The 15,726-nt window shown below is 34.3% G+C and overlaps 1 protein-coding gene across 5 annotated transcripts in view; it reads left to right on the top strand.

The window, feature by feature from the left end:
- The window catches only part of LOC129235288 (plexin A3-like), a 199,116-nt gene that overhangs the window by 122,582 nt on the left and 60,808 nt on the right, over positions 1-15,726 (top strand). For all 5 annotated transcript variants that reach the window (XM_054869014.1, XM_054869013.1, XM_054869012.1 and 2 more), the window contains exon 3: positions 748-876. In XM_054869014.1, the coding sequence (XP_054724989.1) occupies positions 748-876 (129 nt within the window). The remainder of the gene's footprint in view (positions 1-747; positions 877-15,726) is intronic.

Below are 15,726 nucleotides of genomic sequence, written 5' to 3'. Positions count from 1 at the left end.
AAACATTCGTGTTCCGAAAAAACCTGAAACATGTCAGGCGAAGCGTCAACCTGAAACTTCCTGGATGGACCACGATCTATAAGCCCATAGAGTTAACCTTCATTGATGACCCCTATTGAACCGGGCTTCTTCTCTTGAATTCAAAATATAATTGAGGCAGTGCCAAAGGGATGTAAGTGCAAGAATTAAAAACTTGGAGATTTTCATTACAAATGGTAGAAGAATCTCTCCTGTTTTCGGGCATGAGATGGTACTAGTAGCTGTGATGGGTGCTGTTATACAGCACGATTTAGAAAAAAAAATCAATGAAAATCTACCTAGGATCTGAACTTTAAACGCGTTTTTCTCGAATCTTTAAGAAATCCACTCACATTCCTTTACTTCTCTCTTTCTCAATTTTTACATTGTACAGTAGTTTGTTTATGTACAGTGAAACCCCTCCTAACGGACAGCCCTCAAATGCGGGCGGACAATTTTTTTCAATTCCCCAATTCCAAGGCAAATAACATTATTAAGCCCCTATCCTGTGGGCACCCCTCTTTGCAGACAAAAAAAATGTCCCCTTAGTGTCCATTTGAGGTGTTTTACTGTACTTGAACCCAATTTATAGGTTATTTTGTTTTTATTAATTCGGACGACCTGAATTCCTTATTAGTCCGGAATAATGAGGTTCTATAAAAATAAGACTTCATACATGCGAAATTATTTACTAATGAACATCGATTATAGAGTCTTTTCCTTTTGCAGGCTGTTGTAGAAACAGTGACGAAGGCTTCGGAGTACAGCGACTTGGTGATCGATGAAGGCAACCCAGTGAATGCGGATATGGTGTTCGACAAGGCGAAGAATCACCTCTACGTTATGACGGAGAAAAGGGTAAGTGGCGAATGTCTGTCCTCTATTGAATGTCATTCTTTTCTGGAGAAAAAATGCTTCCGAGTTTTGTTTAGTCGAGATGTTTGATTCCTGTTTGCTTGGAAATTGCTTAGTATTGTAGACCAACAGGGCCTGATTATTGAAAAGGCTTGAATTTTAAGGGAGCCATGAAAATGATTGAAAAAAAGTGTCAAGGAACTAAAGTTTCCCTTTTAAATGCAGTTTCAAAGAAAACGCAAACATTAAACAGGTCCAGTAAAAATGTTTAGATGAGTTTTTTAAACTGAGGTCAAATTTCATTAAATGAAGTCTACACAAGCTATTTTTTAATGCGGTGTTCGGCTCAACTTTGCTATAATGTAACTTTAAAACACTTGGTTATTTCTTCAAAGTGCGCTGTGAGATGATGATAAATCTGTTTTAACAACTGTAGAATTGCAATGGAACCAGATACATACATATGGTACAAAAATTTCTTTATGCCAGTGGGGAGAACTAAACTAATTTGAGATCTGCTTCAGTGTGTATAGAAATTAGGAAAAAAAAAATCTCCCAACAAAAAGCTGTGGACCCTTAACTGAGACTAAGGATCCACTTCCTCCAATTTCAAAGCTTAATCAGGCCCTGTAGTTCAAAACTTTTTTAATTTTTAAATTTTTTTTTTTTTTGTTAACATTTTGTTTATGTTGTTTTTCGCCTTTTCATGCATTGTTTCTCTTACTCTCTTTTGCTCAACATACGAGTACTAGTGCATGTTCAAGTATTTTAAGCCTGAAACCATAAAATTGAGTTAATTAATTATTATATAAATAGCTATAATTCTTTAGTGCGTTAATAGTAGTTTATTAAACGCATCCTTATTTTGCTCGAATAAGTGAGGCAATGTGAAATTTCACGATAAAACAAAACCATAAAATTTTGTCTTTCGTTTGGCGCAGAACTTTCGGAAAATTAGTATCTTTCAAATGAACATGGAGACTCGCCATTGCAACAACAAAATCAATTGCTTTTCTAAATAATTAGCAAAACCATTTTGAAAGCAATCAAGTGCTATTATGATATTCCGGAATGGTCTTTTGAAAAGGAATCGAAGATGAGACAATTTGTGTGGCTTCTAAAAATCCCAGCTAATTTATTGACGAGGTATTGAGATTGGGAGATGAGGGAGGAGGAGAAGAATCAAGAGTTGTACGCAAAGGAATAGTACAAAAGGTTTGTTTGGACTCCCGCTTCGACAATGGGACGCCCCGTGACTCGCGTAAATGACTTTAATAGGAAAGAGATAGCTTTAAAATGGAGAATTGTTACAATATTCTGGCGCTTATTATTGATGGTAATAGCTGTGGTAATAGCAGTGTTTGTGATGTTCCAAAACTCTTGAGGAAGTGTCTTAAATTCTCTTACTACGTGCTTCAATTGTGTCACATGCCTTCTTTGGTCGCTCGTTCTATTTTAAGTTAAAAACATTTGAGGCTACAAATTCATATCTTCAACCTTCTGAATAATGATAAATGAAAAGTGTCTAGTCTAATGTTCTGATGAGGAATTAATTCTTCCAAATTAGGATTTTATACTGGGGTGAATCATCATAAGGTGACACGCGTTCGTTTTCGCAACTACTTTGCCGTATACGCATGCGCGTGAAGTTCGGAAGGTAACCAATAAAAAAGCTGGTATTTAGGATTGTTTACCACGCAATACCATTGAGTTCTGATGTACGTATGTGAAGTGGAAGCAATAAAGATAAGTAGCAAAACATAGTTAAGAGACCTTTTGCTGCATGAGTTCGAGTTCAGCCATAACGCAAAATGTATATCGTTCTAAAGATGATGGTGCAGTGAACCAGATCACTTCAGCAAAATGGTTATTATTGCATAAATATTAATTATTGAAGTTATAATTAGCACCATAAATAATCATTGTAAATTGTTATTGTTATCGCCGTGGTATCGAAGAAGTGGCTGTAAGTGGCTACAAATGCTAAATGTTTCTTTGTATGCGGTACTTCAAATGCTAAATGTTTCTTTGTATGCGGTACTTCAAATGCTAAATGTTTCTAAACTTAACAATCAATGACTAAAAAAAATAAAAAAAAAATATGTAAATAAATTATTGCAAAACTTATGATTCTTTCTAGTACATTATTCGGGATTCACAACTTGTTCTGTATGGCAATACTATGCGTAAAGAATGAATTCGGCGTCTGAATAAAAGACGTGAAAGTTTCGGACGTCATATCACCGCTGTAGTTCCCCATACTGGGTACTGTTGGGTTTAAACTATCCAAGGCGTGTTTATTGAGCTATTTTTGTTAGAAATTCTCTTATAGTTATCATCATAACTGTGAGTTCGAGGGTTCGAAATGACGAATTATGACCAACCAAAATATTCGGCAGTGGAAAACTTGAAATCAATAATTCAAAGTTATACTTCAGCTGGGGAAAAAAAGTGTAATGATGAAATGAATCTCTGAATACAGCATTAGTCCATCAATCGAACTTTAGGGAGGAAAATTTCCGTCACCGCTGTAGTATCCCGCAAATCTGATGGGTTTAAAAAATCCAAAACGTGTTCATTTCACTGTTTTCGCTCAAAATTCTCTTTTAGTTAATCAACATTGCTCAATGAGTTCGAGATGCAAAAATTAACATCATTTGCTGTAAACTGTTCACAATAACTCTGTCGACAATATTCTTTCTGACAAAAATACGAAATGACGAATTTCGACTTAAATATTTCATTCGGTGGTGGTAAAACTCAAAATCAATAATTCAAAACTATAACTTTAGTTGTAGGAAGAGAAGAAAAAAAAGTAAAATGATGAAATAAATCTCTGAATACAGCATTTGTTCAATTAATCGAACTTAAGGGGGGGGGGACATCCATCACCGCTGTAGTATCTCATAAGTCTGCTGGGTTCAAAAAATCCAAAGTGTGTTTATTGGGCTACTTTTGTTCAAAATTTCCTTTTAGTTAATCAGTATTGCTTAATGAGTTCGAGATGCAAAAATTAACATCATTTGCTGTTAACTCTGTTGACAACATTTTTTTCTACCACAAATGCGAAATGACGCATTTTGACTTACTTTAAATATTTCATTCGGTGGTGGAAAAACTCAAAATCTGTAATTCAAAATTATAACTTCAACTGGAGGAGAAGAAAAAAAGAAGTAAAATGATGAAATAAATCTCTGAACACGGCATTAGTCCAATAATCGAACTTTAGGCAGGAAAATTTCCATTTCCCAAATCGAATAAAGAACTCAGAGAAGGTGAGTCATTTCCACTCGGTCTTCCTAATAACATTAAGCTTCCAGGTAACATCTAAACAGGAGGCTCGCCTTTCCTGTATTTCATTAGGTTGAAGACGACCGAAAGGGGTGTCCATGTAACGCAAGTTTCCTAGCGGAAGGGGGAGAATGTGCTTGGCTACTTCCGAACAGACTCTCCAGGGAGAGCCAGGGAACAAATTTCGTTTGGGAATAAGGATAGCGGGAGAAAGAATGGGCTTGTTTATCGGAATCAAAGGATTTAATCTGGAAGTGAGGGGACATTTGAATTTTTAAAGCGTCGTCAAGTTCCTATTCAATTGGTGCTTTCTGAGTAACTTTTGGTGCAAACAAGACGGCTCTTTTTTTTTTAGCCATGAAAATGCATTTATAAGTTCTACTGTGTTATTTGAATATAGATTACATCAAGTCTCTTCTGTACAGAAATTTTCTTGGATGATAGTACAACTGTTGAAACTTTCATTTTCGTTGTTAAGAAAAAGACACGTATAAGGAAAAAAAAAAGTCTTTTGTTTCAATAATTGCTGTGTAAATAGCTAATTAACTTTTTATAGACAAATAAGTATAGCGTTTAAATAAAAAAAAAAAAACTGTTTAAAATATATAGAACTTTGTTTTAGTTGTCCATTTCCTTTCTTATCTAAATTGGTTCTACTAAAGATGTATCATTCTTTATAAAGTAAAGCGATCGTTTCGAATCGGTTCTTTGTTCAAACGCCTCCTTAAATATTTGACTATGTTCGATACGTTAGAGTAGACCGATAATAAGACAATAATAGAATGAAGCTAATAGTTTTTTTATTAGTGTTTTTTAAATTTAACTTTTTTTTCTTGCAGTTTGAATCGTTAAGAGCTCCAGGTGCAAATAGTAGACCATTGTTTGAAATTCAGACATTTCGAATTTTACTTGTCTATCTTTTTTTTTCTCCAAATATTTTACTCTGCGCAGAGGGAAAAGTACGAAATTCAAAAACTATTTACCTAGGATAGATTTTTGTGAGCTAGTTGTATGTTTTATACTCATGTCTTCAAAATCGAAAGTTTATTATCTATGACGAATTTCCTGCCGGCTCAAATTTTCCAGGCAATCAATTGGATGAAAAAAATTACACAGAATAATATGAAGTTATATGAGATTGTGTTATAAAGCATAGGAATATTGATAAGATATATTGATTTGGGAATACATTTCTTGTTCCCTAATTCATGATGCATTTTTAAAATTAATTTAAAGAATCCCAGATTTAGTATGCGCAATCGATTAACAATATATATTTTGATCTTTGCTCTTACTGTATAATTGCATCACAAAAGAATAAATCTATTTTTTTTCTCTTTTTGGTCAGAACTGGTGCCAGCATTCGTACTGTCCCTAAAGATTCCTTACAGAAAGTTTTTGGCACTGTCAAGAATGATGCGCATCATGAGATTTCGTACATGTTTTTGTTTTACTCTTTTGGTATCTCTTTGTCAGCAAGCTAGCGTTGCGAATAAAGCTATTTTGAAAATGAGCGGCGGGGGAGGGTCGAGACAGTAAGAAATCTTAGCATTATTTGTTTGCTGCAATTTTGTAGACGGGGGGCAAACTGGTTAATTTTAAAGCTTTCAAACGAGAAGTAATTCAGTAATGTAAGGAGACACGGCTTCTTGTAAATCGAGTTATTGCAGAGAGATTCAAAGCAAAGGTGACTCCTACTTAATTCTTCTTCTCTAACTGAGTTATTCTGGCAGATAACACCAGGGCGGCAAGACGACTCTCTGCATTTCATTAGATTTCAGAGTCTATTTTATTTCGGAGTCAGAGAACAAGAACTTGTTTCGGTACGGGAAGAGGGTGGTTTACTTGGCTACTTTCACTTCCGCTAGAGCCTTGATGGCAAATTGAGTTACAGATTAAAGATAAAAGAACGAAAGTAGAGTTCTTATTTGAAATTGGGGGATTTAATCTCCTTCTGAACATTTTAATGCATTTTTAAATGGAAAACCTAGTATACCAGGAACTACTGTTGTTGCAAATAATTTTAAGCACATCACGTTTGTTTTCTGTTTAAAGAGATGCTTTAATTTGTTCTAAAAGATGCATGAATTTGTCCCAAGGTATATTTTGGTGTTTTATAAGTGGAACTTGTGTGGATTAAGCTTTAAACGAAACTTGAATTTGTTTTAATCGAAACTTAAATTTGCTCTAAACTAGGCTTTATTGTTTTCTGATCTGAAATTATTCTAAGATAGGCTTTATACTTTAGTACATCTAACTTTCAGCAGCTTTACAAGTATACAAACTTTTACATCGATATATAGCTAAGAGGCCCTTTCCTTTGGCTTGTAAAAAGCACGAAAATGGTAATTTGCTTTTCTATTGCAAAAGAAACCAGGCTTAATAGTAGGGGGGGGGGGCGAAAGTTAAACAAAAACATTTTTTGAATAATGAACTGCAGCTATTATGTTGGAGAATATTCAATTCATTTTTTTCGGAGATAATGTTCATGCTTTTCCAAAATTAAGATTATTTATTATGAAGTCTGCGAAGTTACAAACCTAAACGTGGTTCTACAGGATTATAAAAAAAATATGAATTTTACATGCTTTGCTCTTTATAAGTGTCCCTCATAAGTCGTCGTAAGAGTTAAAATGAATCAAATGAAATTGTCTTTCCCGGACACACAAAGTATTGTTACAAATTCTGTAAATAGTAATTATTGTAGGAACGTAACCTGTAAATAGTTTCCCGTAATGAATATACAACCCCTTTTTCATTCGGCTAAAGTATACAACCCCTATTTTCTTTCTTTTCATTGATAACGGTCTACGCATTTCGCGAAGAGGTAAGAATGTTGTGGAAAATTCTTTTCGGTGTATTTAAGCCGTTAGCGATGGATAAACAGTTAGTTTCGATTGAGATTTTCGAACTGAGTGCATTTTTGCTCTGTTTACTGCGAGGCATTTCGTTGTGTTGTTTTCGTATTTGGAAGTAAATACGTGTGTAAACGTTGAGTTTACGGTGTTGTGTGATAATTGCTTAATTGCTGATGAATAATTTAGCAGTTGTTGAAGATCTTTCCTGTACATAGTGTAAATAAATTTCCTGTGTTTTATCAAGAACTGTGTCTTCATTTCAAGAAAGTGGAAGTCGCACCGAATCCGTTACAATTTGGCGCCCAACGTGGGGCTTCTTCTGGACTTTCGTCTTAATCGCCTGCGATGTATGAGATGCGTTTGAAAATTACGTGGACGAAAGATAGTAAATTCTGCCGATACAAAACTGAGCGATTGATTTCGTAGTTGTGTAATGTAGTTGAAAACTCAATTGTGGTGGTGGAAAATTGCAGAATGTTTTCGTTTCACTTGGTTAGCTTTCAAATAAAAAACGTTGTATTTAAAAACAATATACAGTGAGCGCCGGATAATTGAAGCACTGTCAATTGAATCAGCCGCTTTAATGAATCATTTCCTCAAAAACGAAACGAAATCACGCTGTAACATTCGAAAATTACCGGATATTTGAATCAAATACGCCGTTTAAATGAATCAAGTCTATGTGACTCAATATTTCCTACAAATACGTAGTGTATCAGCGCAATCTTTTTTCTTTGCCCCCCCCCTTTTTTTTTTTTGGTAAAATTTTTCTTTTTCTTGTAGATAGTGATAAGAGGGGGAGAAAGCGTGTTGGACATTTTTACTGAGACTTTTCTCGGGAAAAGTCAAGCAAAACCATTGAGACGAGTTTTGCATGGTATCGACGGAACTTCTGCTTTTTAGGTTTAATCATTGATATCGTTAACATTGGCGGGTAGTTTAACATAAGTGCGAATTCTGACAACTGTAGGTGGTTTTATGACATCAAAAAAAAAGAGCTTCTTAACTAATTATTATCTACTTTTAGCAATCAACAGTAGATGCGTTTTCCTAAGACCAAGTTTAAATTTTAATTTTTGTGACAGCTTTTTCGTATTGTTTTACGACAATACGATTTTTTAAATAATCATACGAAATGTGATCAAAAAGTACGGCGAATGAATTTTTATAGCAACAACTGCTGAAGCTACGTCCATATGCTGTGATTTGTCCAGTATGGTGATCATCTGAGACTAGCATGAACAATTTGTAGCACTTTCGAAGTTGTGAATCAGCTGCCAGAGCCGCTAGAGTGAGTTTGAGTTTTATCTTGTCTGTCGCGCAACTTGGATTTCGAGCAACGCATGAAGATTTGTTTTAAGTTGCAAAAGAGATCACGAAATGTTAAAATTGTTGCACGGCGATAATGGGGTAACTCTGAAATCTGTGTACAAGTGGTATGACCGTTGTAAAAACGGAAATGAGACTTGAAGACGAGCAACGTACGGGACGTCCAGTAACCTCAAAAACAGAAGAAAATGTGCAAAAAGTGGAAACAATGAATCGTTCAAACAGACGAATCATTGTTTAAGAGCTACGGGAAGACCTTAACATTTCATACGGTTCCGTTCAAAGCATTTTAACTGATGAATTACAAATGAGACGAAAGAGGGCGAAATTTGTTCAAAGATCTTTGAGTGATGAACCAAAGGAAGATGATATTTCGCGAGTTTTTAGCCGAAAAAAGTGTTCCTGACGGTTCACATCCACTATACTCACCAGATGTACCACCACGCGACTTCAGGCTCTTCTTAAAAATGAAACTGTGCTTTAAGGAAAACGTTTTTACACCATCGTTCACATTGAGAGAGCCACGACAGAGCGTCTGAAAGCTCTTCCGAAAGATGCCTTCCAGAAATGCTACCAATCACGGAGACAACGTTTGGGTAAGTGTGTACGTTTGGGTAAGCTCGCCAAGCACACTACTTTGAAGGCAGTTAAATCAAATTTCAGGTAACCTTATTACTTTTTCTAATTCTAGGGGGCTCTGCCCCCTGCTCGCTAACGCTCACCAACTCCCGAAGATTGCTTCGCATTCTTATTTGATTCTCAAAGATTTAAATCGTCAGTTAGAAAGAAACAGATTAAAAACGCATTATGAGCTCCCTTTACATCAAAAAGCACCCCTTCCCCGGGTTTCAAAATGACTTGTACCAACTTGCAGAGTCGTAAAGGCTAAGGGGCTCATGAGCATTGAAAAACTGCAGTTTTGTACGTTTGAAAAGTCCTCCAGGGTACATTCGAATTTTGTGCCAAGTTTCAGGGCTTCAGGTGCTATGGGGTCTTCTAGCCATCGGGTACAAAGAAAGAAAGAAAGAAACAAGGAAATACCTTCACCTTTATATATATATATATAGATAGCTACTTCTGTATGTATTTACGTACGTCCAGGGTAATCTTCAAAGCTACTGAACCGATTTCAACCATTTTTTCACCATAGATATCTGCATTACCAGGAAGCAACTTAGGCTATAATTTATTCCTAAAAAACTTAGTTTAAAAAATTTTTGATGGAAAACAGTAAATTTCATGTAATTACCCCATTAAATGATTAAATATAAAACCCATTGTTACAAAAATTCGTTGCCTAACAACAGCTATATTAAAAGTAATCATAATAAAAATTTTGAATCAAGACTTCACCGGAGCAAACATGAGTTTAAAATCATTTAAACATTTAGAAACTCTACTTGTTGCACACTTAGGGAGACATTGTAGAGGGCGATTCCACGAAAAGTGGTCCTGACACACCAAAATTTTTTTTTCACATAATATAAAAACAATCTTATTTTTTGACAAAGAAACATCTGTTCTTTTCAATTCCAACATCAATTTTGCTTTTAAAATATTTTTATATCAGATTTTAGCCTCATTTGATAACATTTAGACGAAGTAAAAAAAAAAAAGCATTGTTAGTGAAATAAATTTAAAAGACATTTTTTTTCCTTACTTAATCATCATTTTTTTTTTTTTTTTTTTTGAAAAAGCAATCAAATGTCATGAACACAGATGCTTTACTACAATTACGTGTCACATTTTTTTAATAAATACTTTTGACAAGTTTTACACCACCCAAAATATGTAGGTCACTTTTTGTTGGTCACACACGTAGCGCAAAAAGAACATTGTTTCTCACAATTATTACTGACCCAGGCAACGCCGGGTATTTTTGCTAGTATACTTATATTTGTTTAATTCTAAAGCAGCCATTAAAATGTAAATTAAAAATTGAGAGAAGAAATCTAGACGGTATAGTAAAAGATATTCTGAGGAAGCTGTAATTTTTGTTTTTAGAACATTTATGGAGAACGAAATAAAAGTTACAAGTGAAATAAAAAATTATACAGTAAGGAATGGCCATTTTATTCTAAAACCAATGCAATATATTATTAAAAATACTTCATTGAAATAATTATTAAATGACAGATGATCGTTTTAATTTTTTTAAGTGAAATTAAGTTTATGAAAATTATATTGCTATCGCTGACTCGGTATCGAATAAGTATCGGCAACCTTTTTGGGCTTCGACTCGAATTATTCTTCTCGATGGGTTATCGAATACTTCTCGATAACCCATTAGTGAAATATAATTATAGCTATCCCTTCACTACAGTTAGTTGTACATTGTATATCGCATTAAGATATTGCTGGCGTTATGAGTGTTATTACTACAAGTAATAAAGCTCCTAAATCCTAAGCATTTCTATGATACATGTTCGATATTCACTATTAATTACTATGACAAAAGAAAAGAAACCATGGATCATCCAGCGTTCATTTGAATTTTGACGTCTTGAATTCAAATTATGTTTTTTGCAGTCACGAATTGCGATAGGATCCTACTCGCTGGATTTCTTGTTTCTACAAATGGAATGAAATTGAAATGGGTGAGAAATGTATACCCGGTCATATTATGACTGTTGATTTTCTAGAATAGGTAATACTAGGCATATCCATTAAAAAGAAAGGTTGATTATGATACGGTAATAAATATAAAGGTTCTATTGCCGACTTCCACCTGTACACTTATTAAGATTATTTACAGCGTATAACGTTATGTATTTTTATTTCTTATCAATCTTAAATGATGGGAATCAGTAATCTTTAAATTTTGTATTTAAATGAAGTTTTCCTATTTAAATACATTTATATAGATCCCCCCCCCCCCCTGAAGAAACGAAATTTTACAGAAAAAAAAACTTTTTCTTTTAAATGTCAAGTCTGCTTGTTAAGCCCTGAAAAAAAAATATGAATATAACCAAACCGCAGACGATTTGTAACTGACGCCGAAAACTTCACTCTCCAATTAAAAACAACCGTCATCTGAAAAATCAGAGCAACATCAATTTTGTTCAAGTGAGGATAATAAGCAATTCGTGATTGCTCAAAAGCAATTTTAAGCAATCACGAATAGAAGGGGAAAAAAAAAGGTTTTTAACTATTACTGGTTCGTAACGTTTTAAAGTCTAGTTTTCACTTTCTTTACATTCAGGAAAATTATCGTGTGTTTCTGGTTCGCCGTGAGTTTCCTTTTGCATTTCTGCATTGCTGTTTTCTCCCATCAAATACTTTCTTTAAATTGGAGAGAGGATGCTAAACTAAGAATGTTCTAGCAGAAAGTGCTCACTTTCTACGTAACAAAATGATGCTGTTTGCAGATTGAATCTTTTAGAAAGAAGAAAACACTGCACGAGAACTCTTGTACGCAGATTCCCCCCCCCCCCCTTCCTTGAGGATTTCATTCTTTCTGAAAACTCCATTCGAGTTCTTCTTGCAGTAGTGCTTTCACTGCCTAGTAAGTGTTGTGGTTGAGAAAACAATTTTACAGTAACGGGAACCATCTGCGTTACAGAATTCGAATGTTTTGCAATAGTAAAGAATAAATATTTGAAAGCTTTTCTATGTTAGTGTTTTTTTTTTTTTTTTTCCAAAGTTTGTTTTCTACAGCTCTGTGAAATTCATTGTTTTGGTTTAGTCTGTTTACTTATGTATTTTTTTCACAAAGAATTATGCGAATGTACTATTAAAAAAGTTCGCGCCTACAATTAACATACGATAAGTTATGTTTTTGCCTTGTCTTTTGCTTTTGAGAATGAAAAAGAAAATACTGTTTACTTCATGTTGTTCTGTGAAATAATTTTATTTCTTTTAATATTCGGCTATTGAATTTCGAAAAACAGAAAATGCTGTCTAAAATCAAGTTCTGTAACTTTTCTGCCTTAATTTATTAGTTATTCGATCCGGGATCATTTACTCTTTTAGCCATTTTTCATTTTCTAACGATAAACCACACTTTACGCAAATATTTCCGTCGATGTACTTAAGTCTCCTTAATAATCGCGTTGCTATTTGTATTTATGCACTCGTTAGCATGAATATGGACAACGTTTTTCGAATTACCTATTAATGTTTACGATAAATATTGTGCCTTTTCAAAGTAGGGGGAATGTGGGGCAAAGCGAAATGCTCAAGATGACTGAGCTTTTTCAAAATGAACAAATTGGAAATTTATTTTGAAAATTACAGTACATAAAGAAATAACATTCTATATTATGATAAAACTTATATTGAAACAGTATTTTTTTTTTTTGGCAGTCAACTTCCGGCTTCAAAAAAAAGGGGGGGGGGATTTTCTTTTCTTTCTTTCTTTCTTTCTTTTTTTTTTTTTTTTTTTTGGAAAATTGCCTGTATTATTATATATTTTAATCTTCGATGGCATTATTTTGCTAACTGGAATAGTGAACATGTGCTACTATATAATTAAAATGTTACCAGATAGGTGGCGTTAAAAGCAGAGTAAACATTTCACCAATTCTCTTTGCCCCACATTCTCCTACTGTTTTTGCTCATCAACATTATAAACGCTCTTTCGACTTAGCAGAAACAATTTCGCTGTATAAACCTTACCTAGAATGTATCTTTTATTTCCACTCGTTTTCTGTCAAACTGTTGCTGCCACCTGATGGAATTAGATTCTGAAACGTACCCGGAAAGAAATAAATAAATATATATAAAACGACGACTGACCTCGTTTAGCTTTTCTAAATTGTTGGACTCACAGTCCTGTCCAGACAACTTTCGTACTAAATAAATAAAAAAAAAAAAAAAGACGGGAGTTCGAGACGGGAAAAAGACTCGATTCCTTACTCGATGTTTCTTGATTGGCGGAGATTGGCACTCACTCTGCATTTCACCATCCCCGGATCAGACAAACACAAAAAAATGCTTGAAAGGCGGCTGAGGAAAACTAACATTTCCTGGCCCCACAATGACCACATCTCTTTGGTCATTACCCACTTGACACTTCTTGCTGGCCGTGGGGAATTCCCCGGGGGACGCCCTCCCTTCAGGGTGTTAAGAGCAAAGTCGTGTCTCCTACTTGCTCCCCCCCCCCCCCTCCTCTACCTCACCTTCTGTTTGGTAGGCTTCTTATTTTGCTTTTTGAAAACCTAATGCTTGATCGAACGCAACTGTCTTTGCTGTCCGACCATCTTGATTCCTGAGTCTTCTTATACTTCAATTGAGCGAAGACGTATCTTTGATGTATCTGTGCAGCTAAGTATTTCTGTTTACCGCCTTGATATGTCCATTTAAAATCGTGACATTTTCTCCTCTTTCATTTCGAATTTCTTTCAGCGGTTGAAATAACGTTACTTTCTTTGGTTTTCTGACTAAACTACTTTAGCGCTCAGTTGACACTATGGTGATATAAGTCATTGATCCCGTAGTTCCTGTGTCTACGCTACGGAGTTGAAGTGTTTTAAGCGTTATTGAGGTTAACTAATTATATGTTGGCATCTTCAATTGGTTTTTGCAGTTAAAGTATGTCAAGTCCAGTTGAATTAAATATATTAGTGCTTGAAAATTAAAAAAATGAGAAATAAAGGAAAATGTCGCAAAAATTGCAGATTACTGCAGACATGTGTTTCAGGGTTACAAAGAACCCTTTTTTCAGTGCAAAAGAAGTGAGTTTATGGATGAAAAGACATCCGAACTTGTTAAGTCTGTTCTGCCCTGCGCAGATAAATGACAGTTTCTACGAGTTTTTTTTTTTTTTCTTTCTTTTTTTTTGTCTTCTATCTTAATTTAGCTATGCTGTACCAACATGCTTATTCAATTTTCGCTTTACACTAAGCAATATTTTTGCCCTTCAGATTTCCATGTTTTATTGTTGCTTGTGGGAACTCAAAACCATTTTCTGAAAATATCCCTAAAATTCATATTTTGTAGATACTGAAATGACGCATGGCATTATACGAGGAAGTGTTTCAAAATTCAAATGCTTTCTGTCAATCACACATAAGAAAGGCTAAGCACTTTCACGAAAGTGTTCTTTCTCTCCATATTTCCATTCCCTTGTAATATTTTACTTTTATTTTACTTATTGTGCTTATTTTTTCGTGTCTGCTAAAACTAATTTCATTTTGATTCATTTACAAATTTGCATTTTAACCGTTGGACGTACGAAGGGGGTACGTCATACTATCTCAAAACATTATATATATATATATATATATATATATATATATATATATATATATATATATATATATATATATATATATATATATATATAAACTGCTTTTTCATGCATTTTTATTTAATCCTGAAGAATGCGCTGTTAAAAGAATTTTACTCTCCTCTAAGAATATTGAATTAGCAGTTTTCAAATGAAAAGATTTAGAGGTGAATATGATCTCAATTTTAGCCGTAAATACGCAAAAGTTTTGGTCGGAAAATTGTTTGCATTTAAAAGAGATAATAGATATAATGCACGCTAAAAGAGCTTCTGTTGGATACTTTCCAAATACGAGAAGGAAGCCAGCTGCGGAAAATAATCAAAGACACGTACATTCGCCAAAGAAAACAAAAGCAAAACAGCAAGGATGGTTAGGGAAAAACTACATCTTTGGTCATTGGGGGAGGGGGGGGGGGGTAAGAGGTGGCAGCGATGTACAAAAACCATCTGCCATTGCATCAAAAAATAAGTTTATTGTCGGCGGCCCGCGCAATTAGTCATCAAGAAGGAAAATATCAAAGAGCAACTAAACTTGGAATGCTACTAACTTATCGGAGAATATGAGACAAGAGTTGCATTTTTGTATTGCATCCCAAATAAAGATATACTGCAGTATGAATACTAAAGCTGGACAGTTAGAAATGTCGGTAATTTCATTTATCGTTCGTTTGAATTTTCAAGGCCCCGAAAATCTAGAGCTAGTAAATTACCAAAAAAATATGCTTGTATTTTCGTTTTACAGTAAACCCCAATTCAGAATTTTTGCTAAACAATGATCTTGCTCGCTCACGTGTTTCATAATATCAGAGTGTTAAAATTGTGACAATTTCTGTTGGGAGTAAAAGCGAAAAATGACTTTTGAAACAATTGTGACGCTGGAAGGTTTTTTTTCACGAGGAGAATTCCTTTGTTTTGTTTTCCAAAATACTAAGAAATCCAGGTCACAAATTCGTTTTATTTGCTTTATAAAGTCATCGAGTTTTTTTTTTTTTTTTTTTTAACCTCCTTTACATATTTTAGAGGAGTAAAATTCATATTGAACGAGTAAAATGAACAAAAACAATAAAGACCATAACAGTAATAAAGTCTATAAAAAAAACTTTCCAAGGATTAGTTGGGACATAGGAGGAAAAATAAGATGTGTAC

The sequence above is a fragment of the Uloborus diversus genome, chromosome 2 (assembly GCF_026930045.1).
Source record: "Uloborus diversus isolate 005 chromosome 2, Udiv.v.3.1, whole genome shotgun sequence".
In the NCBI taxonomy this organism is placed as follows: domain Eukaryota; kingdom Metazoa; phylum Arthropoda; class Arachnida; order Araneae; family Uloboridae; genus Uloborus; species Uloborus diversus.
The sequence above is the reverse complement of the archived record's forward strand: the minus strand, read 5'-3'. Positions and strand labels throughout refer to the sequence as shown.